At 29.7% G+C, this 27305-nt stretch overlaps 2 protein-coding genes across 4 annotated transcripts in view; both read left to right on the top strand.

Moving 5' to 3' along the window:
- The window catches only part of LOC141529307 (uncharacterized), a 365923-nt gene that overhangs the window by 152931 nt on the left and 185687 nt on the right, over window positions 1-27305 (top strand). For both annotated transcript variants that reach the window (XM_074245813.1, XM_074245814.1), the window contains exon 4: window positions 1739-1761. In XM_074245813.1, the coding sequence (XP_074101914.1) occupies window positions 1739-1761 (23 nt within the window). The remainder of the gene's footprint in view (window positions 1-1738; window positions 1762-27305) is intronic.
- Window positions 5321-27305, top strand: part of LOC141529302 (homeobox protein abdominal-A homolog) — a 42732-nt gene continuing 20747 nt past the window's right edge. For both annotated transcript variants that reach the window (XM_074245805.1, XM_074245804.1), the window contains exons 1-2: window positions 5321-7129; window positions 10659-10691. In XM_074245805.1, coding sequence (XP_074101906.1) covers window positions 6388-7129; window positions 10659-10691 — 775 coding nt within the window. In that variant the 5' untranslated portion in view covers window positions 5321-6387. The remainder of the gene's footprint in view (window positions 7130-10658; window positions 10692-27305) is intronic.

Here is a 27305-nt window from a genome sequence, read left to right as displayed (position 1 = left end):
TCATATTAATTAAATGAAAAAAATTCTTGAGTCATTTAAAATTCACTTGAAGCAAGAACAATTTTTTTGTCCAAAATTATTTTTTTGTCAGTATCCATTTTAATTCGAAATTAAAAACTACAATTAAAAAAAAAATAGTATAAATAATGCACGGTCGAATGTCTATAACAGATCCTTAACTGACAAAAAAAAATTAACTTGATTTAATAGAAAATATCTTGAACCAAAAAAATCATTTCGGAGAATTTGATTGTTTTTACACGGAAAAAAGAAAAATGGAAAAATTACATTATATAATGTAAAAGTGGCCTGTCGTCAAGAAAACTTGAAAAATTACAGTTTCAGATTGTAATTTTTACATTAAAATGTCAATATTACATTTTACAATGTAATTTTTATCAAATCTGTAGTAATTACAATCTGTATCTGTAATTTTTCTAGTTTTCTTTATGACGGGCCACTTTTACATTGTATAATGTAATTTTTCTTCTTTCCGTGTGGTCAAGCAAATAAATTCATGTGTGAATTGAAATTTGCTTAAATTAAGAAAAATTTAATATAATAAATGGCCAGTTTTGTTTTAAACCAAGAATTTCTTCAAAATAAGTATCTTGGTTCAAAATTGTTTGTCTTGAATGGAGTTATTATCTTTATCAATTTGTGCAGAAACTCGTATGAAAATATCGTCTAAGGTATTTTATCAAGCCAAATCATTTTTGGACTTCAATTAAAAAAAAAAAACATTCAAATTTACTATTTTGATCAAAGAAAGTTTTCAAAAGACTCAAGTAACTTTGACATGACTTATGTAAATGAGTTGAGCAAAAATTTCGTTGTAACTCAACGTAAAATATTAAAAAAAAAAAAAAAAAAAATCTTTGTCGTAGCTACTCAAGTTGTCTAGTTGCCATCGATCATCTCAATGGAATTACATATTCGTTTGATCAGACCAGGTTCTATTATAAAAACAAGATATCGTTTTATTTATGTGGATAGAAAAAATGGACTTACTAGGATCCTCGAGGATATATTTTATCTTGTGTAACCATAGAAGAACCCTTTTTTTTAGTTATGCGTTTATTCTGTCGGACAAAGTTCATGCGAAAGAGGAGTGACGATGTAGAAGAGGGACCTAGGTATTTTTTTCTTTGTTGTTCGTAACTAGTACCTAACTATATATTCAGGTTTGTTCAAAGGCGGTCTTCGGTCTTCGGTCTTGCTATCAGCTGGAAAAAGAAAGTCTTATTTCCAGTGGCCAGATTGTCTAACCAGTAAGAAGTAGAAGTGGTGGCACATTCATCTTTATGGATCCTATTCAAAGATTGTATTTTGACATAGTTATAGTATTTTATATGCTCGCAGTGATCCCCTGTGAGAGGAAAAAATCAAAACAGTTTAAGGACAGACATACCTGAAAAATAAGTTTATACATTTATGCTCGAATAAATATACTAGGGTCAAGTTCATTTTCTCAGAAATCATTTTTGTTATGTGATATAGGTATTTCTGTTTAAAATAAGTAAAACAGAATTCGTAGAGCTGAACGAAAAAAAAATCATTATGTGAAAAAATATTGCGACTTCTTTTGACAAACAGTTTTGAATTAATTAGCTAAAAAATTACATGATTTAACTTATGATTAAAATAATTTTATCTGATTTCATATTTAGTCAATTGATCAAAAATGAAATAAATAAATTATTACAATTTTTAACCATTTCTTTTTTTATTTTTCCAGAAAAAATCACCAAGTCGCTATCGGTAAGTAACAATAATCAATTAAAAAATGTTAAGGATTACAATTCATAAGATTCAGGCTCACGATTTCTTAGAATCGCATGCATTTTATAATTTTTTTTTTTTTTTCATGATGGATCATTATTATCATGATCCATTAAATTTTATTTTTCTTTAATTTACAGCAGATTGAAAAATTAATCAGAAAGTAAGTTTAAACAAACAAAGATTAATTTTGGGTATCAACGTTGTTAAAATTCATGTAACTAAAAAATTATTGCAAAAAAAGTTTCAGTTTTAATATAGTGTGAAATATAAATTTTATATTAGACGTATGAGTAATCAGAGCATGGCTGAAATTTAGTAAAATGACACCTACTATTGAAACATTTTTCGTGTTACGAGAGGTTTTACGTGGGCTCTGTTTTAAAAGATCGTGTCATTAACTGGATAATGTCATAAAATCCATTTGGGACTGGATTATTTTCATCCATTTTTCGTAAATCGATGCGTTATCATTTGTCATATATATTTAGAAAATAATTTCAATTTTTTTTCCAATTTGTCCCAAATTTTCATCGTGCTCACCGAAATTAATTTTTTCTCATGAATTTTTCAAAATTGTACATCTAGCTTGAATAAAAATTCATTAAAATTTTTTGATAGAAAGAAAATTTCTTGACTCAAAAAAATATTTTTGGCTCCAAAAATTGTCTTCTTTTGGCTAAAACTTTGATAATTTTTAATATTTTTTAAAATTCATAATAAAAATTTTTATAACATCCGACCGTGAATTCTTCAAATTTTCAAAGCCATCATGAAATTTTTTTTTCAATATACATAATTTTAAATTCATATCAGAGACTTGGTAGGCTTGACGATATCATACGAGACTCGTCTAAGATTGTGCTACACTCACTACCTCGTCAGCACACACATATACATCACACGTATATAAAGTAGCTAAGTAGTCAATCCCCTACATAATAGCAAATGCGTCATTTCTTTACACTCGTGTCATCAATTCAAGCTTATACTGGAATCCCTCACTTAACTCATATGTATCAAAAGTGTATATCACTGTAAACCTTAAAACCCAATCTATTACGTTAAAATTTCCTCCATTAAATTTATTTAGAAACCTCAAAATTAAAGTTCGAATTAATTCATATTAATCAATTAAATAATTTTATTCTGATTAATTTAATCGAATAATTAAAGTTTGAAAACTCTGAACTGTAGTTAAAGTAGTTTCGATTTTATTTTCAAAAATAATAGGCTCTATGAAGTGCTACAAAGTCCTAAAATAAAATTATCTTTTTTAAATGCAGATTTTATTGAAAAATTATCTGCTACTGTTTCGTAAAAATTTTAGTGCTCTTACAATTTTTAGGACGATTTTCTTTTTTTTTTTTTATTTTCATTGCATAAACTACAAGCTCAGTGAAACTATTCTACTTGATAGTGAATCATCTAATACCGAGAATCATTTATAATTTTTTATTCGAGCACATTTTACTGGTTTCTGATTATTTTATATCAGTAAATTATAGATTTCTCTATTGACTATAAGATTATTAAGGTTTCTAAATGATGGGCTGTAAATAAATATTTAGTAGCCATAATTATGAGCAATTATGTGATAATCTTTGATATTATACGTTTAATAATAACTTATATTATGCAAATTTGAAAAGGTTTTATTATAGTCGTGATTATAATTCTAAAAGTTACATTACTATAAATCATAATAAACTTGATTATGGTGATGAAAGTGATTTTATGTTTTAGATTAAAAATTTTATCATATTATTATTTGTAGATCTTCCTTTTTCCTCTTAAGTTCATTTTAGAACAAAAATAAAATCATTGAAATCAAAAGCCCGAAATTTCATTATTGATATTAATAATCTCATAACTTGATAGATAAATTATTGTCTCCTAATTATTTTTATAGTGACAATAAATTAGATTTCGATCAAGGATGTAATAATAAGATACGAAAAATTTTCTCTTAAGAAAATTTTTTATTTAATTATAAAAATAGTTAAACTACATTAAACTTTTCAGCGGACGAAAAATATAATTTTTTTTTTAATTTCTGTAAAAATGATTTTATTCCATTTATTTATGATATTAAAATAAAATTATTTGTCTGTAAAATTTTAAATTTCTTCTAAAATTAATTAATTTAATGAAACAATAAAATTTATCTCAATTATGGAATTTTATCTGTCAAGTTATTATTATGTTGAGTATCAGAATTTTCAGCTCTGAAAAAGATTTTTCTACCCTCTTTTATTCGCGCCTCGAGGATGAAGAATGCCTGGCACGTTCTTTTCTATTCCTTTCATTTTTATTCATTTTTTTATCTATATCTTTTCATTCACGCTCTTTCCTCCTTTATAACAAAGTTTGAAGACGGGAAAACTAAGGTGGGGAAAAATGAGAAAAGAGTCTTCAATATTTTGGCAAAGACGGGTTCAGCATTTTTCGAGAGCTACTTAGAGTATCTCAACGGTATATGCTGATGAAAATTTTCCTCTTTTGAAAATGTGACATCAAAAGTCAAGTAGTAGATTAATTTATGACGTCGTTACTCTATTAAAAAATTCTGTTTACGATTTACCAAAAAAATTATACTTATAATACATTACACATTAATATATAAAAATTTAATCAACAAAAGTGAAAAGTTTGTCAATTACTCTTTAAAAAAAATTTAATAGCCAATATATTACCGAAAAAATCTTTAAAAATAAATGTCAAGTGGCAAATATGTACTCATCTGATGAGGTCAGGGTACCCATATGGTATTCGAGATTAACAGAAAGCCGACGGTGTGAGTAAAAGCCGAGAAGAAACAAGACATAAAAAGAGAGAAGAGGTTTCAGATTAAAGAGTTCTCTATTTATCTCGCTTGTGTTGTAGAGAAAAAAATTTTAGATGATCAAATGTATGGCAAATAGTAAGATGAAATGGCAATTGAAGGAAAAATGATAAAGATAACGAACAATTCTTCCGTAGAAAAAACAATAAGTAGAAGAAAGTGTCGACAGTCTAATGGCAATGGTCCATCAAGTTTAAGCGCTTCAGCTGAAACAGTATCATGTCAGAAGAATTGTTGATGAAGAATGTACGTGACAATATATTATTGAGGATTTGGAATGTTTATTTGAAGTTTGTTGTGACGTAAAATAGACAATTGAAACTGGAGCTGGAGTTTTGAAGACAGTTAAATTCATGATGGGCAGTAATTTGAAAGACCTTGTCATTCTTGGAATAACGTGGTCATGATCATAATCTGAAGTTTAGAGCCTGAGAGCAATACAAAACGCATGCCGTAACAATGTGTCAAGAATGACTGTATAGCGCAGCAGTGCTCAATGTGATGTAGAAGGCGAGAAAAGAGAGAGATGGGAAGAGTGAGAGCAGAAGTCAGCAGTGGCCAGCTAGCAGCGCCACACCAGTACCACACGGTGACAGCAGCAGTGAAAGCAGCACAGGAATACCAGCAACGGTGATGCTGGTGGTGGCGGCAACTGAGCAGAACCAAGTGAGCGTGTGACAGTGGAGAAGCATCCAGAGGAAGTGAGATCGAGAGCGGAGGATTTAAGGTCTGGTGAAATGTGAGCTGGAAAGAGAGAGAAGACCGGTAGAAACCCATTCATCTTGGCGCGCCTAGCCTGCCTGGGATTGGTCCCCTAATCGTAAGGTCATGCACCGATTGGTCCGTTCTGTTTACCAGCTGTGCTATTCAGAGGAGAGGGGCTGCAAGAGACAAGCGGCGCCATTATTGTAAGGGGTTACATTTAGCTGGCTGTAGTACGCGGTGTTCAGGATAGGGGGCTATAGTACCTTCATGCATGGCCCATAAAGGATTCGTCGACTATCCGAGAAGTACGCAAGAAACGGCATCTAACACCTGACAAGCCGTGATCTCCCATTCTCCCGCGCCTTACAGCCCTATTTCAAGAGTTAAAATCAACTACTCCAGACGGATCCTTTTATCGTTGTTGACATTCTCGTGCTATTTAATATTTATTATTATTGATAATTATTAATAACAGTAGTATTTCATCGATTATTAATATTATTTATGTGATTATAATTGTGCATTGTGTTTTGTTAATTAGTATAATTATCGTGTAGCAACATAAAGAAAGACTACAGTGGTTGATTGATTAAAGAAGAACATGGTGTGTTTCTAGTCGATGATTTTAGGCCTAATAATATTAAGTAACGCTCCTGAAACAGTTTGTTTGAAACTTGGGCAAATAGCTGTTGCTATTTTAGCATGGTGTGTTATGTGCCCTGTTGCATAAGTGGTAGTAAAAGTGAGGATAAAGTACCAATAAAGAGAGTTTGAGCGAGGGGGAGGGTGTGAGGCTTATACCAGGAGGAGGGGGATGCCAACAAACGCATGAAAACATCTTGTGGATTTAAAAAGGACACTATTTGTGAATTTTTAAAATACAGTGTTTGTAAATAACATAATTGATCTAGCATGCTTTGAGCTTACAAGCTTACAATCAACAATCCAAGGAAAATTTATTAAGTTTGAGGTAAAAATTTCAATGATGGGTTCAAATAATCTCAAGGGCAGATGTTGACTGCCCTTAATCGAGTGCGGGGTTCGCTTGCGCAGCGATGAGTTCTAAGTTCATAATCGATAGTATGCTACCTAAGTATCACCAACAATTTCATCATCAACAGTTATTTGCAACTTCAAATCCAAGTTCTCTTCAAACTTGCTCAGGTGGATCATCTACCGCGAGCCTAGAGTCCAGCCTATCGGCAGCAGCCGTAGCCGCGGCAGCTGTCAATTACGCTCATCACAGTTCGCCTTCACCAACAGGCTCTAGTCCTCAGCACTCAGGAAGCTCTGCCTCAACGTCACCAGCGGCAAGAACAGCTTCTAGCATGTACCCCTACGTGTCCGCAGCAGCGGTACATCATCATCATCAGCAACAACAGGCAGTTGCTGCAGCAGCTTTTGGTGCAACCTCGTCTATGGTACCTGGGTTCGGGTCATCGGTTGCTTCTAGCGCAGCATTGGCAGCAGCTGCCGTCGTTGATGCCGCCAATGGTGATAAATCCTGTCGATACACCGCCAGTCTCACCGGGAACGTTGCTCCCAGTTCCACAGATCCCATAGTCAATTACAATTTAAGCCATCATCATCAGAATGGTGCAGCTTCCAGTGGTCTCGTCTCATCATCACCCTCATCAGCCGTGTCTGCCGCTTCAGCTTCCATGGCAGCAGCGGCACAGTTTTATCATCAAGCCGCCGCAGCCTCTGTTGTTGATCCGCTGACTTCCTGTCAGCAGCCCACTCCCGGACAACCAGGAATACCTGACATTCCCAGATATCCTTGGATGTCTATAACAGGTGAGTAGTCACGTAGTAGATCTATGTCTATCACTGCTTATGCTTTTATTAGCATGCAATCCACGGCTCTAATAATTCGATCACTGCACCCGGTTGTTTATACAGCCTGATCACATTTGTTATTTATTATTGAAACTCTGAATTTCATTGATTGTTATTCTTGTGATATAGCTTACTTCATTGAGTAAATAGGACTTTGAGCTTTCCGTCGGCCGTCGCTACTCTAGCATACGCTTCATAGGTAATAAGCATCTATGTTCGAGGCTATAAAGTTGTGAAATGTATTGATCATTAATGTTCCTAATGGATACTTTTTATAGCATAAATTCACGTCTATTTTCCATCATGCAATGTCTGCTATCTTTTCGATTAATTTATTTAATTTTTAGTACACTTTTAATAGACATTTACTTTTTTCATATGTTCAATACTATCCCAAGCTAATTAAGTTGGAATCATTGAAGAAGCAGTATTAATAATCTCTGATAATTGATGTCTTGCAGCTATAAATAGATACCTTGATATGTAAAATGATATTTGTTAATTAGTAGATTATACATATGTCATTTTTATTTACTTAATGTTGTTTTATATGGTAATTTATTATTTAAAAAATTATTTTTAACGTCGTTAGTCATTATACTTATAAGGAACAAATCTCTTGACATTTTATGTGCTATCTTTGCTTTGTTTTGGTTACATGAAATTGTTTGTAATTGGAAACAAACGGGAACAAATATAGGCTCATTAATCTGCAGTAATTCGGTTTTCATGACTTTTAGTTTCTCATAAAATATTGAGAGGGCATTCTTCTTTTATCATCTTTCAAATTTCAAATTTATTTTTTCTGATGCTTAAGCTTTTGTTCAACGGTAAGAGTCATTGAAGGCCATCAAACCGATATGTAGTATACAACAATGAATGCATAAGTATATAACAATGACTATTAAAATAATAACGATAATACCAATGATAAGTAGTCTCGGTATAGAAGTTGAGTAATTAGAGATTGCATCTCCATTGAGTTTTCACGATTCTCGGATGAAATAATTCTATAAAGAAACCAAGTTTCTCATCGTAAAAAGAGAGTCATTATCTCGTTGGCATTAAAAATATTATTTTCTTTTGCTTAAAATTTAATATAACCTTATAACTGTTTTTGTCCTTGAGCTTTATATTTTAGACCAATTTACATTATAAAAATTACTTTTCATCAAATAATAATTAGTTACTCATTGAAAATTAATCGAAAAGTATGAACATATTTTTTGAATTGTTAAAGAAGAAAAAAAATTAAAATAACGGTGTTCATAAAAAAAAAATTCCTTTTGTTCAAAATCTATTTACTTATAAATTATTGACATTATTTACCTAATATCAAATCATATTACAGAACAACAATGAAATACTTGCTTATAAATCTGTAATGAAAGTGATAAAAAAAAAAATATATATATCAAAGCGAATAACCATCAATGCTATGATCAATGTCAAGGTCAAATGAAAAAAAATGAAAGTTTATTCAAATAAAACATCATAATAAGCATACTTTTTATTTTCAATTATAGTACTGATAATAAATGACCATGAGTAAAAATAATGATAAACATAAGGCTGTAATTATTCTGATGCTAATTAAATTTAAAAGATTACATAAATAAGACACGAATCAAGGTCTAAATTTACAATGAACTGTAGGTGAAATAATGGTCGAATAAATTTACTTTCCTAAAATCATATATTAAGAATGCACTTTTGCGTCAGATAAAAAATTCAAATAACATTTTTTAAATAACTTTGTCTCAAATAAAATCATAGTTTTGAAATTAAACCAGGCATAAAAATAAATTGAATTAAAATTGCGCTACATGGTACTTTCTTTTATTACTATCAATTATCGTTTATTTATAATTGCATTGTCTGTGTAGTCTTATCGCAATTTGACACACAAAGGAGCCGATTATAAAAAGCAATAAGTCATACCACTTTAAATAAATCGAACACTTTTTAAATGTTAGCACAAACAAAAAATTATTTTTAAAACATTATCTTTGTTTATGTTACTCTGACCTTTAGAAAGACAAATAATTCTTTAAATATTAAAGCCTAAGCTTAAGTATAAAATTTCGTGTTTTGTCAAATTTATATTGCAGACTGCAACAAATGTTTCTGAAAGTGAAAAAGATCTATCTAATTGTTACATAACTATTAATTATTAATTATTAATTATTTATCAGGCCCAAAAATGTTATGATGAGTACATGTACCCAAAATAACTTGACGTGCATAGAATGTTTTGATTATAATCAATATTTATATATAGTTACAATAAAATTTTAGAAATATTTATACAGTTTTTATTAGAGACAGCTAATTTATTTGTTTATTATTCAAGTCTTGACAGCATTACCGTAGGTCACTTTTTATTCGAATGCGAGCTCTAGTCAACATTGCGTTGGAAAGTCGAGTGGCAACAATAATGTAGTATAGAGAAATAGTATATACTTTTGTAATAACATTTAAAATTTTAAAGTTTAATGAAATTATAAAACTTTAAACAATAATTATCATTTTATAAAAGTTTTAAGTATTATTTCCAAAGTTATTTCAAGAAACATCAATTTATGTTGATCATTTTGTCTTGTGTATTTAATCTATGTTACATCTTTATCACTTTCCAAACTAAAATCCAACGAAGACAATTTATTGTTTTTCTTTCTTAATTATTCAGAATTGTTCAAACTTTTATATTTTTGATACGAAAATTTACAGACATCTGGCATTTTTTAAGATTTTTATAAAAATTTCATATGTAAAAAGTTGAAACAACTATAAATGCGAATTTCTTAAAATGAGGAGTTGAGTTTCAAAAGGGTATCTTTTCATTTTTGATTAATCGAGACAAAAAACTGGTTATCGTCAATTATAAATATTTTTATTGAACTTTTTGAGCTACAATTCGATTTTCATTTAGAAATCTTTATAATTCTCGAAGTACTTAATATTTAAAAGATAAAAAAACGGTTCTTTTAAAATATGAAAAGGTATCCTTTTGAAAATCAGCTCCTCAAATATTTTTTTTAATCATAATTAATTTGTTACAAGATTTCTAAAAATTTTTAGATGCCTGCACAGAAAAAAAAATGTACTTGAATCAAGTAAATAATTTTGAAGAATTTCATCTTGATTCTAGTAGAAAAATTCTTAAACCGAGAAATTTTTAAAGGTTTAAATAAATTTTATTTGATTCAAGAATTTTTCGTCTTGATGCAAGACACTAAAACTCTTCAAAATTATTTTCTTGGTTTAAGAATTTTTCTCTTGATTCAAATTAATTTTTTTTTTCTGTGTGCTGATTTCCTATCATTTTTAAACATTTTTTCAAACCAATAACTTCACGCCAATTATCTTGAATGTTTCCTAGCTTCTATCCCTTTGAATGCTTCTACTTCTGCCAAAATTTAAATCCTATCATTTCAAGTTCATGAATTTTCAAAACAACCATTAAAAAATGATTTATTGTTTTCAGATTGGATGAGCCCGTTCGATCGAGTTGTGTGTGGTGAGTAAAATAGTTCACTTGTCACTTCCTCATTCTTCGAATAACCCAAAATTTTTTATCAAATTTTATTCTAATTGATCAATCTCAAGCATTAAAAATAGTAAGTACAAACTGACAACAATTAATCAATGAGAAATCTTAAAATTAATCGGAAGCATTCTAATCTAGATTAATAAGAATATCTTATTACTATTGATATCTTTAATCGAGTACATAATGTGTGATACAGATAACATTGCGAATATAAATTACACGATAGTATAGAATGGTAAGACTAGACGGTTAAAGATATTCTATATTTACATTATGCTATAATTAACTTAAAGTATTTATTATCTTCATTATCTATGGTTATAATATAATTAATGACATATGTTAAATTTGGCTTGGGGTGTTTTAAGCATCGACGACAGAAATATATTTTTTTCATGAAAATAATGCAACTAAAGTCTGATATTGATCCAGATAATAATTACTACATACTACATGGTGGTGTTATATTTATGATTTTTAAAATTACCCTGTAGCATGCAAAAAAGTATGACGATGGTGAAAATTGATTTAGTCGTTGCCTTCTTGACAAAAATTGTAAACAACAAAATTTTTTTCACTCGCTAAAAGTTTAGTGATACATAAATAAATATTTTTAATTTTTATTTGCCCAATCAATAAGGGAGTTTTATTTTAATATACATACCGATAATGAAAAAACTTGATTAAAAAAAAAACAATTTAGAACCAAGATGACTATGTTGAGTAAAAAAATTAAAAAGTAAAAAAATTATGGAATGAAAACGTTGTTCTTGGTTTAAGTAGATTATACTTCACGGAAAAAAAATATTGTTAAAATGACTACCCAACGTTTCCTTAAAACAACGATCCGGATTTCTGATTTAAGGATTTATTTGTTTGACTTGAGCATACAGAAAATAGCTCTTGTAAATATATGTAGTTGGGTCAAAACAGGCTACTGTTTTGTTAACGTGAAGATCTGTATAGTTGAAAACTAAATGTAACGCTAAAATAATAATACGGATCGTCATTTTGATGATCTGTTGTATAGCTGAATTGGCTATACAGCATATCTCTAAAAAAATGTCTATTCGGCGTATAGTCAGAATAACGATACGTACACTGATAAAAAAAAATTGACTTGACTCAAGCGACAAACTCTTGAACGAAGAATAACATTTTAAAGAAAATGATTTTCTTCAAAACGGAATTCTTAGTTCAAGAGTTTGGCTCTTGAGTTAAGTCAATTTTTTTATCAGTGTATCCTTATTCTAACGATATTTTTCTCTCTCTGTTTGTTCTAGAATTTTAATGTTTTTTTTTTTTTTTAATCAAGAAAATTTCATTATCAATATATTTTACAATGCAATGTGGTAGCAACTTAATTTTTATGAGGCATGTGAATGAAGGAAATTGTTCTTCAATCGTAATCATTGTTGAATCATAAAAAATGTTTTAAAAAGAAAAAAAATTGCACGGGCGGATAAATTAACTTGATTAAAAAAAAATAGTTGTTAAATCTTAGAAAAAAGTTTATGTTAAAAATTAAAAAAAAAAAAAGCTAGATATATTGAGCTAAAAATAAAATTTTTAAGAAAAAAAATTAATTAAACCAAAACATGATTGTCGGTGTATTCAAAAATTATAATATAGCACTCTAGAATTGCTTCCTAGATTTATACAAATCGCCTTTATGAATAGATTTATCAGGTACAGCAAATAGTCCAATAAAATTATTTTAAAGAGGGCTTCAAGTTGTAATGACGAGAGTTGAGTCTAGAAACAAGCTCTGTGGACTCATAAAATCATTACACTCCGAAACTTTACACCTTCATAGACAACACTTGATCCTTATAAGCCAATCTTGAATAGTAGGCCTCCAGAGATTCCAAAATATATAAGTCTATGATATTTTATGATAGAATTTAAAGACAAACTCGTGTTTGTTCCGTTTAATCATTAATTTGATTCAAATTATAAAACCATACATTTTTTAATTATTTCTTATATCAAATCAACGCAGTTATTTTTTTTAAAAAATGGATCGTTAAGCATCAGACAAAATGAGTCAATTTGGATATTTGATTAATGATATTCATTGCTTTTATCGCAGTTAAATCCTTAAAGTATGTAATTATATAATCAACGTATACATAAATAATCTGCGGCATCATTTATTTAGCGGCGTTTTCCATTAACTTTTTTTATTTCATCTATTAAATAAATTTTTGTGTCTGCGGCATTTATTTTTTCTCTCGTTTTTGGCTGCATAGACTGTTTTCTTTTTCTTCTTTTGTACCTAATCAAAGAAATCTACCTCCCATTGTCTTTTTATTTAGTTTGTGGGGATCATTGCTACTCTTTCTTTCTGGTTTCTTTGTTCAAAATCACAACACGTCTGGAATCTCATTGAGGTTCCTGATATCAAGAGGAAATCTCAGAATACATTTCTCTCGTTCTGAATTATTTTTGTCAGATTCATGGAAAGAAGCCTCAGCTAATCCGGAGCTTATTGTATTTAAAGCTGTAAAAACTAGATGATATTATAGTATATAATATGTATTAGTATGCTGCTTCATAATATATAAAATAATCAATCAAACGAATATTAGGAGCTATTAATTAATGAATAGACCTATCAGAGAGGCTTAAGGACGTTCCAAGAAAAAACCGATTCCTTCAATTTTTTTAAAATTTTAAGTACTTCTACTCATAAGTATCCTCTATACGCAGGAATTTTTTTAAATAGTTCTTGCGGCACTAAATTTTGAAATATTAGCATTTAAAATTTGTATATTTTACATACAAACCCTATGCGGACCGACGTTCAAGCGAACGTTTTATTAAATATCAATCGTACTTTTCTTAGGATTGTTTTAAAAAACTGAGAATCATTAATTGAATATATATCAAGTATTTTTTATCAAAAATAATATAAACGAGCGGTATTCATTTTTTTATAAAAAATGCTTGAAGTTAGTGACTTTCGATATTTTACGTGAGTGGAAGTAAGTGAGTGATAGTCTGTAAAGAGAAGCAGCTATAGTGCGTGAGAAAGAAACCAACAGCCATAACCTATTGGTGTCTTTTTCTTGTCCATGAACGTCCTTAAGAAAAATTATTCTAAATTATTCTCTGATTAATTTGCTTATAAACAAACGACTTTTATCATTGAATCATACTCAGCTAGTCAAAGATTGTTTTGTAGCTTGGTTGTAAATGATGGAGCCATAAAAGACAGCTGACATTGAATCCGTAAACAAACTCGAAAATGAGAAAGTAAAACTATAAATAAACGAGGTGTGAAGGATAACTAGTAAGTTGCAATAAAAAATAGACCAGAGAATCAATCCTTTCATCAGAAACATTTCTGAGTCCAACAGATAATTAACATGTTCCAAAGTGCTTTGAGAAACTCTGAAATATCTTGCAAGCTCTTTGCCTATCATCCATTTTATAAAGCTCTGATAGTATCAGTACTCAATGATTTTTATGCATTTCATTTTCTTGATTTTTTAAAATTGTCATGGTCTAACTTCATTCAAAATTTTGTTTCATTCGTTTGTCTTATTCAGTAAGTGAAAACATTAAAAAGGAATTATGATTTTTTCTGTAATTAAAGCAACACATGAATTCAGTTATTGACATCTTATTTTAATCTAATGATTATTTTATGATAAATCAAAATTTTATAAATTTCCGTGCAATCTCTATGATTAAAAAATTGAAAAAAATTAAATTGTATTGTTGGTGAGCTTAAAATTTTCTATTTATTTTAAAAAAGTAATTTTCTAAAAAGCTAATTTATTTTAATTTTCTTTTTTATTTAATCACCAGTGTATTATAACATAAAAGTGAAATAGAAAGATTGTTTGACCTTGACAGGCTGAGAGTAATGCACGACCTCAAATGCTTCGTATTATGGGTGTCAATAGTTGGTTCATAAAATTTAAGTTGCCTACTGACAGACAGATTTCAACATCATCATAGTCTTTTATTGCAAACATAAATACATGCATACAGCTGTACTGAAATATTTCAACATTTATAGTTTTACAAATTTTTTAAAGATTTTATATATTTGAAAATTTATTTGTTATAAAAAGTCAATTTTTTTTGTTTTTTTACTTAATTTAAAAAGTTTAGAAATTAAAAATAAATAAGTATTCTGTATCGTGATCGATTTTGTGACTTGAAATTAATTACAAAATGAACACGCTGTAGAAAAAAAATTATTTATTCCAATCTTTAATACATTAAAAATTTTAAAGCATGATTCTCAACAAAAAAGTTTAAAATTTCGATAATTAAATTCTTTAAATCTCAAAGGTATAACATTGAAAACCTATAGCAGAGTGCGCATGACCGTTAAGTCATATCTTTATAAGCTTGAGGTGTTTTCTGAAGTAAAAATCATTTTTTTTACTCATTTAAATTAATCATTTGTTATTAGTTTTTAAATTTCATCAATTATTAAACCAACTTCTTCTAAAAAGACGTAATAATTGACGTACACATTTAAAGATAATATCAAATTTGTCTAAAAATTAATTTTTCGCTCTCATTTATAGCCTGATATGGCGATTTTTTATGTCATACTACACGGAAAGAACAAGATGACACTGGATATCATCCCAGATTATACTCAGTGATATCTGTTCTGAAAAAAAATTTCAGATAGTAGCTAAAAAATCCAGATTATACTGCGTGATATCTGGATTATATTAGCTACGATCTGGATTATACTAGCTACTATCTGGATTATACTAGCTACTATCTGAAATTTTTTTTTACTCCGTATAATCTAGGATGATATCTAGTGTAATCTTGTTCTTACCGTGTACATCAAAAAACTTTTTCACAGGCATACATTTTTCTTAGCACACTAGGATAAAATTTTTTGTTATTCAAATAAAATTATCTCATTGAAATATGCATTATTAACATTAATTTTTTTAATAGTATTGCAAAATAAAATAAAAGTTCTCCATTTAAATTAAAAAAAAAAAAAAAAAAAAAAAAAACTTACAACGCTATGCTAGCAATTATTAGGTTAATTAATAAACCATAACTTCTAAAAATGGTTAACCAACCTACATAAATAACATACAACGATTGGACGTAAAAATTTGAAAAATTCAAAGGATGCTGATTTGATAAAAGAATGTATAACTAAAAGCTTAAGTAAAGGAATAGTAGGTAATTTTAGAGATAGAAATGTCCGTCCGGATTTTGTTGGCGTACGTGGGTTAGAAATGGCGAGGTAATGCATAATTTATAATCAGACCGATCCAACGGCAGTGCACGACCATATTCTCCGCCTCTGAGCCAACATCCCCTCATTAGCATTCGATGATGGTTGCCGCGCGTCCTGCAGTGACGTCTCTCATATTATCCTATTTCATCCTACTCGTCTTGTTCGTCCCTAATTCTATCATGTTTCTTGCTAGGCTATGCTATGCCCAGGATCCATTGTCTATCTCCTCCGCCGCTAACCTATCTCATATTTTTCTCTTGACTACTTGATAGTCCAAGGGGTTATACGGTTCAATCCAAGAACGTCTGGAACCAATCAACGGGCTTCATTGCATCTATATCACGCTGTTCAAAATTGCGTGCGCAGCTTCTAAAACAGATGTGGAATATATAACTACCGACATATATTTTCTGCAGTAGACAAACGCTGTTTATGTAATTTATACTGTTCTGTACGTGAATGAAAAAATAAAAGGATAAATACCCTATATGATGAAGATAGATGCACGTGAAAAATTTTCTGATACTACCCGATGTATACATACGGGGTCACATTAGACAATTTTACAAGATCTGACAAATCTATGTTCGATTTTTGATACATTTAAATGTGCCTATATATAGTATGATATAAAAATTAGCCATAAAGCTTAATATAGGTCGACATATACTGACATAATAATGTATACCCATATATAATTTTTCTATCGAAGGTAACGTTGAACATCTCTGACAGATGGCGCATGATCCCTGAATCATTTCCTTAGAAGAGAGTTAAGTTTGAGGTTGACTTTTAAAATAAAAATCATTTTTCATATAATCTACAATGAAAATGCGAGTCTCAATGCCTGTTGAACCAACCGAAACTATATCATTTCAGACCAATGCGACTGTCGCCGAGCAGGAATCAATCATTTCTTCCGGGTGGGCAGAAAATGATGATTTTCTGTCCGCGAGATGAAGTTGCAGCTTTATTTTCAATTCTATCAGAGTATCTTTTGTTTATTTTATACTTTTATAATTGTCATTCTAACCGTTAATTGTACTGACATATTATAATTCTGTTACTAAGCATGAATAAGAAAGACAAAAGAAAATTATTCAATTCAGGAATAATGTTTAATAAAAAATAAGCCGTTATTTTCTTGAATATGAGTTTTTAATTTTTTTAATAAGTTTTATAATAAAATGGTATTTTCGCTATTCGTCTGAAGCTATTTATGTTTGGTTGGCTTCAGACATTAAAACTAGCATTTTTAATGCAACTTATATGAAAAATATAATGTGTGACGCGGGATGAAACATGATTTCAGACCGAGTGATGCCAGCCCTCTCTTTGCTCAGGCAGGCAACTTCACTCTGGTCTGAAATCGTTTTGTTTCATCCCTCGTTACACAATGTACTATTATTTGACTCTCTCAAAGACTTTTTTCTGTTGTAGGTTTTTATTTTATATTATTGCTTTAATCAGGTCTAAATTCTTCTATAATTAAATAAAAATCAGGATGTTGTAGACCAAATTAATGTTATGTTTTTTTATTTCATTTATTTTAATCAATTTTCGTTTAGTACGGTATGTTTATTAATGTACTCATTACAGAAAAATGTAAAATTGAAAAATTTTAGTTGATGATTTTTTTTTTGTTATACAGGCCAAGCATGAAAATTGGCCATATATGGTCATATCATAAAATTTTTTTAAAAGTCTTTTTAAGAAAATTTTTAAATAAAATTGTTGATAGCAATAGCGATAATTATTGTTTCAATATACTGGATCTGAAAATGGAATCTTGATAAAAATGTAGCGCAAGAGGTCAAAGCGATGGTCCGACCAACTCAAGTAAAAATGGTGTTGTCACAGAGATTATTGAAATTGCAATTTTATGGGTCTTAAAAGCAGTTTAATTGCCGTTATATAAGTGTTTATGTGCTGCCAGGTTACCGCCGTCTGTGTGCTACCCTAAACGTTTATTTTATGGTCATATGACGCGCCGCTACGGCGTACCTCGTTGTCGCGTGCCAGAGCCATCATACCAAACCAAATCCGAGATATGGTAGGTAGACCTGTCGATCCACGTGTTTTCTTAGATGCTCGTCAAAATTTTACAATCTTTTTTTTACCATTTAACTGCTTGATGCTTTATTCTTTATTATCTTGTTTATTTTTCGCTTCTATAACCCAAAGTGAGGTTATAAATCTTTTTTAACTTATTGTCATTACTTTTTAGCTTTACTTTTGAATTAAAAAAATTTTTAATAATCATGAATTCTCTTTTATTTCATATAAATTATTAATATGATGTAATGATTCCTCATTGGCTGAAAGAAAATTTTTTTATAAATAAATTTTCTTGAAAGAAATAAATTGGGATTTTTGTAAGAGTACAAGAATTAAACTTTGAAGGTTTAGAAAGTTACAATCCATTTACTTTCTTACTTTTTTCTTGATAATATACAACCCTAGTATCAACTTCCGACGTAACTTTCACCGAACCCTTTGTCAATGTTTCTCGGAGTTCAATACTTAGACAGTGCGCAACAAAGGGGCAATAAAAAAGTTACCTGATTCATGAGTTAAAAAGAAAAGGGCAAAAAATGTTGAAAAAAAATTTTTTAAATTTCACTTTTTCCGACGCTTGTAAATCAACGTCTTGTGTCTAGTCACGCTTCAATCAATTTTAACTTGAGGTTCAAATGCCAGATCTTCGTCAAGCATTCGTTAGATCAATGAGATTTCTTTGTTATCAGCAATAGTGACTTTAAAAAATAAGTGTTATAATTACTAGTAAAAAAATTTACTGGAGTAAAAAGTTTCTATGGAAATAAAAATTAATTTTTTGGTTCAATTAACTTTTTTTTTTTATTTATTTCAAATAATTCATTTTTTTGGATCTACCAAATTTCTTTGATCACAATAATTAAGTACTTTAATAGTTCTGATCACACAAAAGAATTATCTAAAAAATAAGGCTTTTAAAATAAAATTTATATTTAAAAATTGAACATAAGTTTTGTGTTTTAAAATATGATACAAGCTTTAGAGTATCAGTTGTGTTGACTATTACGGGCTAACTTTTCTCTTCAAAGAAATCAGAGGTTATTATTTCACGTGATGTCTTAAACGGAAGTCATCCTGAAGCACGCGAATTTGCCATCGTAAATTTCAAAACTTAAAGTTTTATTGTCTGAATTAGTCGATCGAGACTATTTCAAGTTAATAATATTATTTTAATCATCAGTGGTGATAATTAAAACAATAAGTTTAACCTGGTTAATTACACTGACAAATGAGTAGAGATATGGAGTTTTTTTTATTTAAATATTTTATTCAAAACATGTAATCTAGAGGCCTATTCAATTCACTTATAACTTTACAAATGCGGACCGTTAATGAAACACTATTTTACTTCGTTTTTATTGAGTTAGTTTAGTTTAAAAATCTTTATTTGATATTTATAATTTACAAGTTACAATTCTATTGTACATCGTATGCAATATTTATAATGAATTTTCGTTCCCGTTTGGGCAACATTACCCACTGGATAATATATTTATCTGTATTATAATATAATTAAGTAGTTTGACTAGAAGGTGAATTGTTTTATTTAGGGAAAAAGAAAGATAAACAAAACTCTATGGATACCTCGTTTTTATTAAGCTATTTAATCGGGATTTATTGATTTGATCAACCACTTTGCAAACGGACATTTTAAGCTACCTATCGCCACCTATCGGTCATCGCGAAACTTCTAAGTTTACTTGTTTACAAGATTGGAACTGAAGGATCTTTATTTTATTGATTAATATTTTTTTTCAAATTCTTACATTATTTATTATTAAAAAAAATGAAATTTTTATTTTTTCGAATTTTTTTTTTTAGAATGGAAATAAAAATTATTTATGACAAGTAAAATATTATTACAAATCATAAACAAATTACTTCGTGAAAGTCATTATTTAAGTTCGAAAAACTACTTTCTCAAATCAATAAAAAATTTTTTCCGAGTTTTACTTTAGTTATATTCACGTACAATATAATTATACTATTAACAATAAAATGAAGTGAAACATGATCTAATCTAATATGTAATTATACTAAAATTGTTGATGAAACAAATAAATATCGTTATCTAGTAGCAATCATTGCTTTCCATACGATACAACTTGAAAGTTGCAAATAATAGTGCATGGTTAACGATTAATGATTATGAATAATCAGCACGAAACAATTCACTTTTATCTGCTATAAACATCTATTTCTTACAGTATCTTGGTTAGATTTCAATGCGTTAGAGAACGAAAATTTATTGTTAAAACCTTTCTCTAATATCTATTTTACGCATGAGCAGGCGAATTATCGGAAGTTCGTGAATTCTAAGTATTTGATGTATTTATCAATTAAATTTATCACAGCCACTCTTCTATATTTTATAAAACATTTAGGTGAGAAAAAAAGACAGCTTTAGATGAAAGTTAGCTTGACCGCCCAAATGATCAGAGTCTAAAATCGTCCACACATCGCATTTATGGTATAAATATAAAAGTCAAAATTCCAATTACTAATCAAGGCAATCAATGTCGTTGGGTGATGCTTCAATTTTGTTAATTATTGAGAGGTTTAGAATGAATTTTATTTAAAGTTTCGCTGCATGCAATAACTAGTTTGCAAATCAATAACAAAAATTAGAATGCACAAAAGCTTGTTTTTTCTCTTGTAGTATACTGATAAAAAATTAACATGATTTAAGAACAAATGTTGGACTACAAAAATCATTTAAAAAATTTTATTATTTTGAATCGAGAAAAAAATTCTTGAATCAAGTTAAATTTTACTAACTTCAAGAAATATTTGTTAGTTCAAGAACTTTTCTGCTTGGATCAAGATGATTTATTTTTTTGAAATAATTTTCTTGATTCAAGCTCATTTTTTTTAATTAGCGTACGTAATAATAGTTTTATCCACTGAAAAAAAATTTATTTGAATCAAGTAAATAATTGTGAAGAATTTTATATTTTTGATTTGAGTAAATAAATTTTTGAACTAAAAAATGTTTCTTGGTTTAAGTAAATTTTACTTAATTCAAGAATTTTTCTCTTGAATCAAGTTAATTTTTTTTTTCAGTGTAATATTAACACAAATAATATTAACTATAAAGTTGCCAGTAAAAATTCATACAATAAAAATTTCGACTTGATTATTAATTTTATCTTTACATTAACTTTCTTAGAATTATCAATATAAATAGTGCTTTTTTCTATCCAATAAAAAGAATGTCAAGGCCAACAAGGTCTAAAGCACTTTATCTCCTTTGCTCATCCGATGACTAATACCCACCACATGATGTGTTTTTTCAACGACTTATATATCTCTTATCGTGGGATATGTCAACGACCTGGAAAATAAATATCTCAGACTGAAAAACTATTCACTCTGATTCAGTGAGCATCTACTATAAGTAAATTAAAGTAACTGGGTAGGATCTGAGATGGTATATATAGCTGAGCATTGAATTGAATCTTCTTCGTTGTTTAAGTTGGCTCAAATTCAATATTAAATACTCCATTATACTATCGGTTGAAATATTAAAGATAATAAAATCTAACAGCATTTAAAGTAATTCAGTTCAGTGGTTAGTCCGACCTTATTTTATTGAATTCAATTTTCCGAGTAATTTTCTGAGCAACGAAATGAGCTCTTTTTTTTCCCCTTCTCTAAAAGTATTGATAAAAAAAAAAGAATGGAGGAAAGAGTAAAGAAGACGATACAACGTCAGGCTCATCAGACAAAAACATTAGAGTGGAAAATTTTAGAAGCAAGATAAAAGTATTGAGGATGGTAAAGTAGGCGATGAAAAAGACGTCAATGACGTCGGATATAATAGCCCAGACATCCAGACAGCATCCCCAAACTATGTTCTGCTGGCCAAATAAACTTAAGTCCGTCTCCTGCAAGGGGAAAAGCTCCGACATGTAACCATGCTTGCTACGCTCTCATCTTCTTTTGCTACTACCATGTTGCTCTGCTCGCCAGGGTGTAGCACACCATGATGTTGTTGTAGTGGAGAACGAGCCCCTCGCGGCTATACTATCGTAACAAATGTGCCCGTTTGCATAACACGATGACGAGCAATTCAGGCAGGTTTGACGGTGCGCGATATAGACCTTTAGTTGTCGTGAAGGGATGAGAAAAAAACGGTCGTTGAATTGGAAGTTAGCAGGGTGACTGCTTGTCCCTTGGGCTCATGTGTAATCTATGTTTTAGATATTGCCAATATCGAATAAGACTACTTGTCTTTCCGGTATTATACCTTACTTTTCGTAACACAAATTTATTGTTTATTTACATACATTACTTTTCGCATTGTTATCTTTACTCTAATACAGTATTTTACCTTTGTTCTTCCATAATTGAACTATAAATCTGCATTTAAAGGGAGGTTATTTGATTTAAGTGAGATATTTTTTCAGGTTTTATTTGATCGTTTTAATCAACACAGTAAATATAATCATCGAATTTCTGCTATTTTCTGTATCGTCAAAAAAAGTCTTGAATATTGTTTGGAATAGATTAAAGCAAAAAATTTCTCATCTGAATTATAGATTTTAATTTTATGAACTCAGCTGATGGCATTTTGAACGAATAAACTACTTCTAAAATAAAACTACAAAATTATAAAAAGAAAGTAAAATTGATTTTAATTAATGAAAATAGTTTTTGTCCTTCACTGAAAAAAAAAAAAAATTAACAAATCAAGAGAAAAATTCTTGATCCAAGAAAATAATTTTTAAGAGTTTCATTGTCTTGGATCAAGACGAAAAATTCTTGAACGAGGTAAAATTTACTTAAAGCAACAATAATTTCTTAGTTTAGGAATTTTTCTACTCAAATCAAGAAGATAAAATTCTTCAAAATTATTTACTTGATTCAAGTAAATTTTTTTTTCTGTATAGTAACAATTTGGGACAAGATCTATGGAAGTCTGGCTCAAGATTCTTGATCAAGTCTGCATCTAAATTCTTTAGAGTCAAAAAGAAAAGTGGTGTTAACATGGTCTTTTGCGATTATCGTGCAATTCTTGGTTAAGCCTTTTCTCCAAAAATCTAGAAAAATTCTGGCCGCAGAACCTACAAGCAAGCTTGACCTTGACCGAGTATTGTTCAACATACTACCTAAAAATATTTTTCAGTTCTGTAACGAGTATGGACACAAAACCTCAATTAACTTTGTTGATTAAGTATTTTCTAATTATTTACCACACTCGTGTTCAAGTATCAGTATATAACGGTCTTGATTCAAGAATTTAGTAACTAAAAGAAAAAATTATCGAAGCGAGAATTTTGGTCTTGTTCAAAAAACATTTTCTTAATTCAGTATCATTTTTCTAAGATTATTTTTTTTATCAGTTCATACATGAAGATTATCGAGTAATATCTTAATTATGAGACTCATAGTCAAATTTTAGATTTAAAAATAAACAGATTAATTAAAGATATAAAAAAATTTTGATTTAAGAATCTCAAAACCAAAAAAAAAAGACCTTTAAAATTATTTTTTTAGCCAACGACAATCTTTCATAAATCAAATATTTTTTTTCTTTCAAAAAGAGTCAATTTAACACGACAAAACGCAGTGTTGACTGTCTCATCGTCACCTTAAAAATTCCAGTATCTTTAATAGGCAGGTCTATGTCTCTCTGCACATTGAAAGTACTAAAACGTACACGCTGGTTCTTCTTCCTTATCTGCACGTGATCGTTGGTAAAATACTCAGGCCGAGGCGTTACGGTACTACCATATACCCATATACCCAGTCCTTATTGCTCCCACGATGTTTACTGCTCGTTAACTGGGACTAAAACTTTTTCATATGTCATACTCGACTTCTCTCCGATAAATGAAGAGCATATCACTAAAAATTGATTCCCCAATGATTTCAAAGACAGAACATACTTAAAAAGCAATCATCTAAATTTGATTTTTCACGATCATGATTCACGATCATTTGATCATGAAAGAGTTGCTTTTAGTGAGAGACTATTGTCTGGCTTTACGAAAACGGTACACTGAAGCTATCGTATGCAGAGAGGTAATGCCTCCTCTTTTTCATTGCGCGCGTAGCTGTGATACAGCTTATCATGGCTTTATCCACCGATAAAAACTAAAGGTTCCATTTTCCAAGCTTTTGTACAGAGACAGTACGATACGCCTATGTTATTATATGGTACACACATTACTGCTAAAAAGCACTGTATGATAGAAGATAATAGTAGTGTAGGTTCGTTTTTGGATGTGTGTGAGCTCGTTATTTGGTACAATACGTGCGTGCGCAGACAAACTCGTTCAATTTTATATACATTTATTGTACGCTTGCTTGGATACATTCGGATGTAACTACAGTTCAGCTTCAGTAGCTATATATACAACTTTTGAACATCAACATGAATATCGAATAGTATTAGAATGTAACTCGATTTTGTTCAGTTGTATGCTTGCGAATAAATTGACTGTAGAGTCAGTTTCAGTTGCTAAAGCTTTTTGTGGGTTGTGCACACGTTTCCAAGAATCACATCGTTGTTTGTGTCTGTGTGTATAAGCGAGTTTGTGTGTGTGTGTGTGTGTGTGCGGGTATGGGTACGCATCCCACCTTTCATGCCAGAATACAGTGGATGAGGGTGAGGCAGCAACTAACTCAAGGGGCTGGGGGAGACAAGGGATACAGGTTAAAACGAGGGTGGAATCGTTACGAGCGCGAGCTTTGTCACGCATGCGCAAGTAATCCCCTTTGTCGGTGGCCGCAGCTATGTCAAGAAGGGCGTACTCCCATAGAAATGAATTACTGGTTGGATTTTGAAAATATAGCTTAAAAACACTAAAAAAATAACTTAAAATATGGCTAATTTTTATGCTATGCACATAATTTTTATGGAGTTTAATAATTGATCTGCGGATGATTCGCAGTGGAGAAAAGAAATAAATTAGGATTAGACTAGCTTGAGGTTCAGAAACTCCGCAGTATGGATTTGGATTATTTACGGGGTGGGAATCTAGTGAGCTTGTAATGTTAGAAGGATTGGTCTTAATTTGCGTACACTAAAAGAAAAAACTTTACTCAAGAAAAATATTTTCTTGAGAATTTTATTTTTGTTTTAAGATATTGAAGAAATTATTAGATTAATAAATTAAAACTTTTGGATGAAGAGCAGAAAGTTTATCATTTAAGAATTTTCGTGCCATTTAAAAATTCAACGCTGCACATTCCTATTTCCAAGAAAAATTTATATTTACAGTGGAGGTATATTTTTTTCTGCTTTTTTTGCTATTTTAAATTGAGAAACTACATAAAAAAAAAAAAAATGTATTTGAATCAAGTAAATAATTTTGAAGATTTTTATCTTCTTGATTTGAGTAAAAAAATTCTTAAACTAAGGAATGTTTCTTGGTTTAAGTAAATTTTACTTAATTCAAGAATTTTTCACCTTGATTCAAGACAATGAAACTCTTTAAAATTATTTTCTTGGTTCAAGAATTTTTCTTTTGAATCAAGTTAATTTTTTTTTTCAGTGTAGTAATGATGAGAGTTGTTCTTAGATGTAAAATTTGATTGCATCGATTAAAGACGGTATACTTTTCAATCAAGTCATAATACCTATCAATTGAAGATATTGTCTTTCAAGCCAAGATGAAAAGATTCAAGTCAAAAAATTGACATGACAACAGTTTGTCTTGGAAATCATTTTCTGTGATCGAGATTATTTTTCTTGAATTAAGATAGTTTTGCTTAATTTCAGTCAGTGTGTAGATAACAATTGCCCAAAGCTTGATAATGAATGTTCTTTTTGCAAAAATTTGTTAATAATTTAAGTGACAATTTTTATTTATCACAATCATAAATAATTGTCAGTATAAATTATTCATATGCGGGAAGATAGAAAAAACTAGTAAGTTTTATTTTTTGAATGACTAAATGATATTTTTAGAATGTGCTATTAGCTATAAAAAAACCATGGTGAAGATTTTGATGGAGCCATAATAGTTCAACCAATATGTACGTTCTTAGATAGGGTGTTTGGTTTCAACTGGCTAGACCTTCGTAGTCGAGGGGTTCAAAAGACAAGTAGCATGGCTACAAAACAACTTGAGTTGAGGCGTTATGGAAAAAAAGCCAAAAAATAATGTTTGAACTTTCAGTTAAAGGACATTCGAGCGAGACTGTCTTTATTTTTACCCCAAAAAGCGAGAAAGCTGTGGGCGTCACTGGGGTGAAAACATGTATACAGGGAGGGTCAAATTGCTTTTACAACTTTCGCAACTAATATCGTAAAACTACAATGTTCTTTGATTAAACACTATGTTCCTTTCGCCGTTTGTCCATCGTTTTCTCAATGCCCTCGATATATACTCAAGCGGTTTACATACATTTTCACCAAATCTGTCACTGATTTTATTATAACATTCAATTGATCTAGATTATCATCTCTTGTAGGGGCTATTTTGATACAAAACCTGCATAAGAGATTATAGTCGTTGGTAATATATAAGAATTCTCTAAAATATTTCATTAAACTTTATAGTAAAAGTATTTTTATTCAATGAAGATATTTTTAATCTAAAAAAAAATAATTTAGAAGAGAATGAGTTTTTATGCTTCAAGAATTTCTTGTCTTGAGAATTTAACACAAATTTTACATTCCATCAAGAGTATATTGTCTTCATGAACTTCAATCAAATTTTTTTATTCAAAATTACTTCGAAAAATCAGTAATAATTTTGTTTTCTTCTGTAAACTTTTATTTTTGGCTTGACAACAAGTTTCTTCATTCAAAATCATAAAAAAAAACTTGAAGAAAAAAAAACGTTTAACTTCAACGAATTCAGACACGCAATTTAGAACTTTTTTATTGTATAGACACTGACAGAAATCCAAGAATTTTTAGTAGTCTTAAAACAAGTAAGGAATATTCTAAGCCAATTCTGAATGTAAACCACAACCGTTATATTTAGTAGTTAATGAATTAGTTTCATGCATTTATTGGTCTGTCTAGTGACAAGCCATTTAATTAAATGTAAATGTAAATTTTCATATTACTAAAGATCAAAACAATTTGTCTTTTCATATTGAATCCATGTAATACCAACCATACTCCAATACTTATCAGCTGGAAGCTGATTGTATTTACCATTCTTAAATACTAATCAAAAGCAAAATTCATGAACTAAGAATATCACTTTGAAGAGTTTCCTCATTTCTAATCAAGTCGGAAAATTCTTGAATGGAAAAAATTTTCTTGGTTCAAATAAATTTTACTTGATTTAAAATTTTTATGACCTGATTCAAGATGATCACAC

The sequence above is a fragment of the Cotesia typhae genome, unplaced genomic scaffold (assembly GCF_013202065.1).
Source record: "Cotesia typhae breed Kobodo isofemale line unplaced genomic scaffold, CoteBio_Ctyphae contig_48, whole genome shotgun sequence".
Classification (NCBI taxonomy): domain Eukaryota; kingdom Metazoa; phylum Arthropoda; class Insecta; order Hymenoptera; family Braconidae; genus Cotesia; species Cotesia typhae.
The sequence above is the reverse complement of the archived record's forward strand: the minus strand, read 5'-3'. Positions and strand labels throughout refer to the sequence as shown.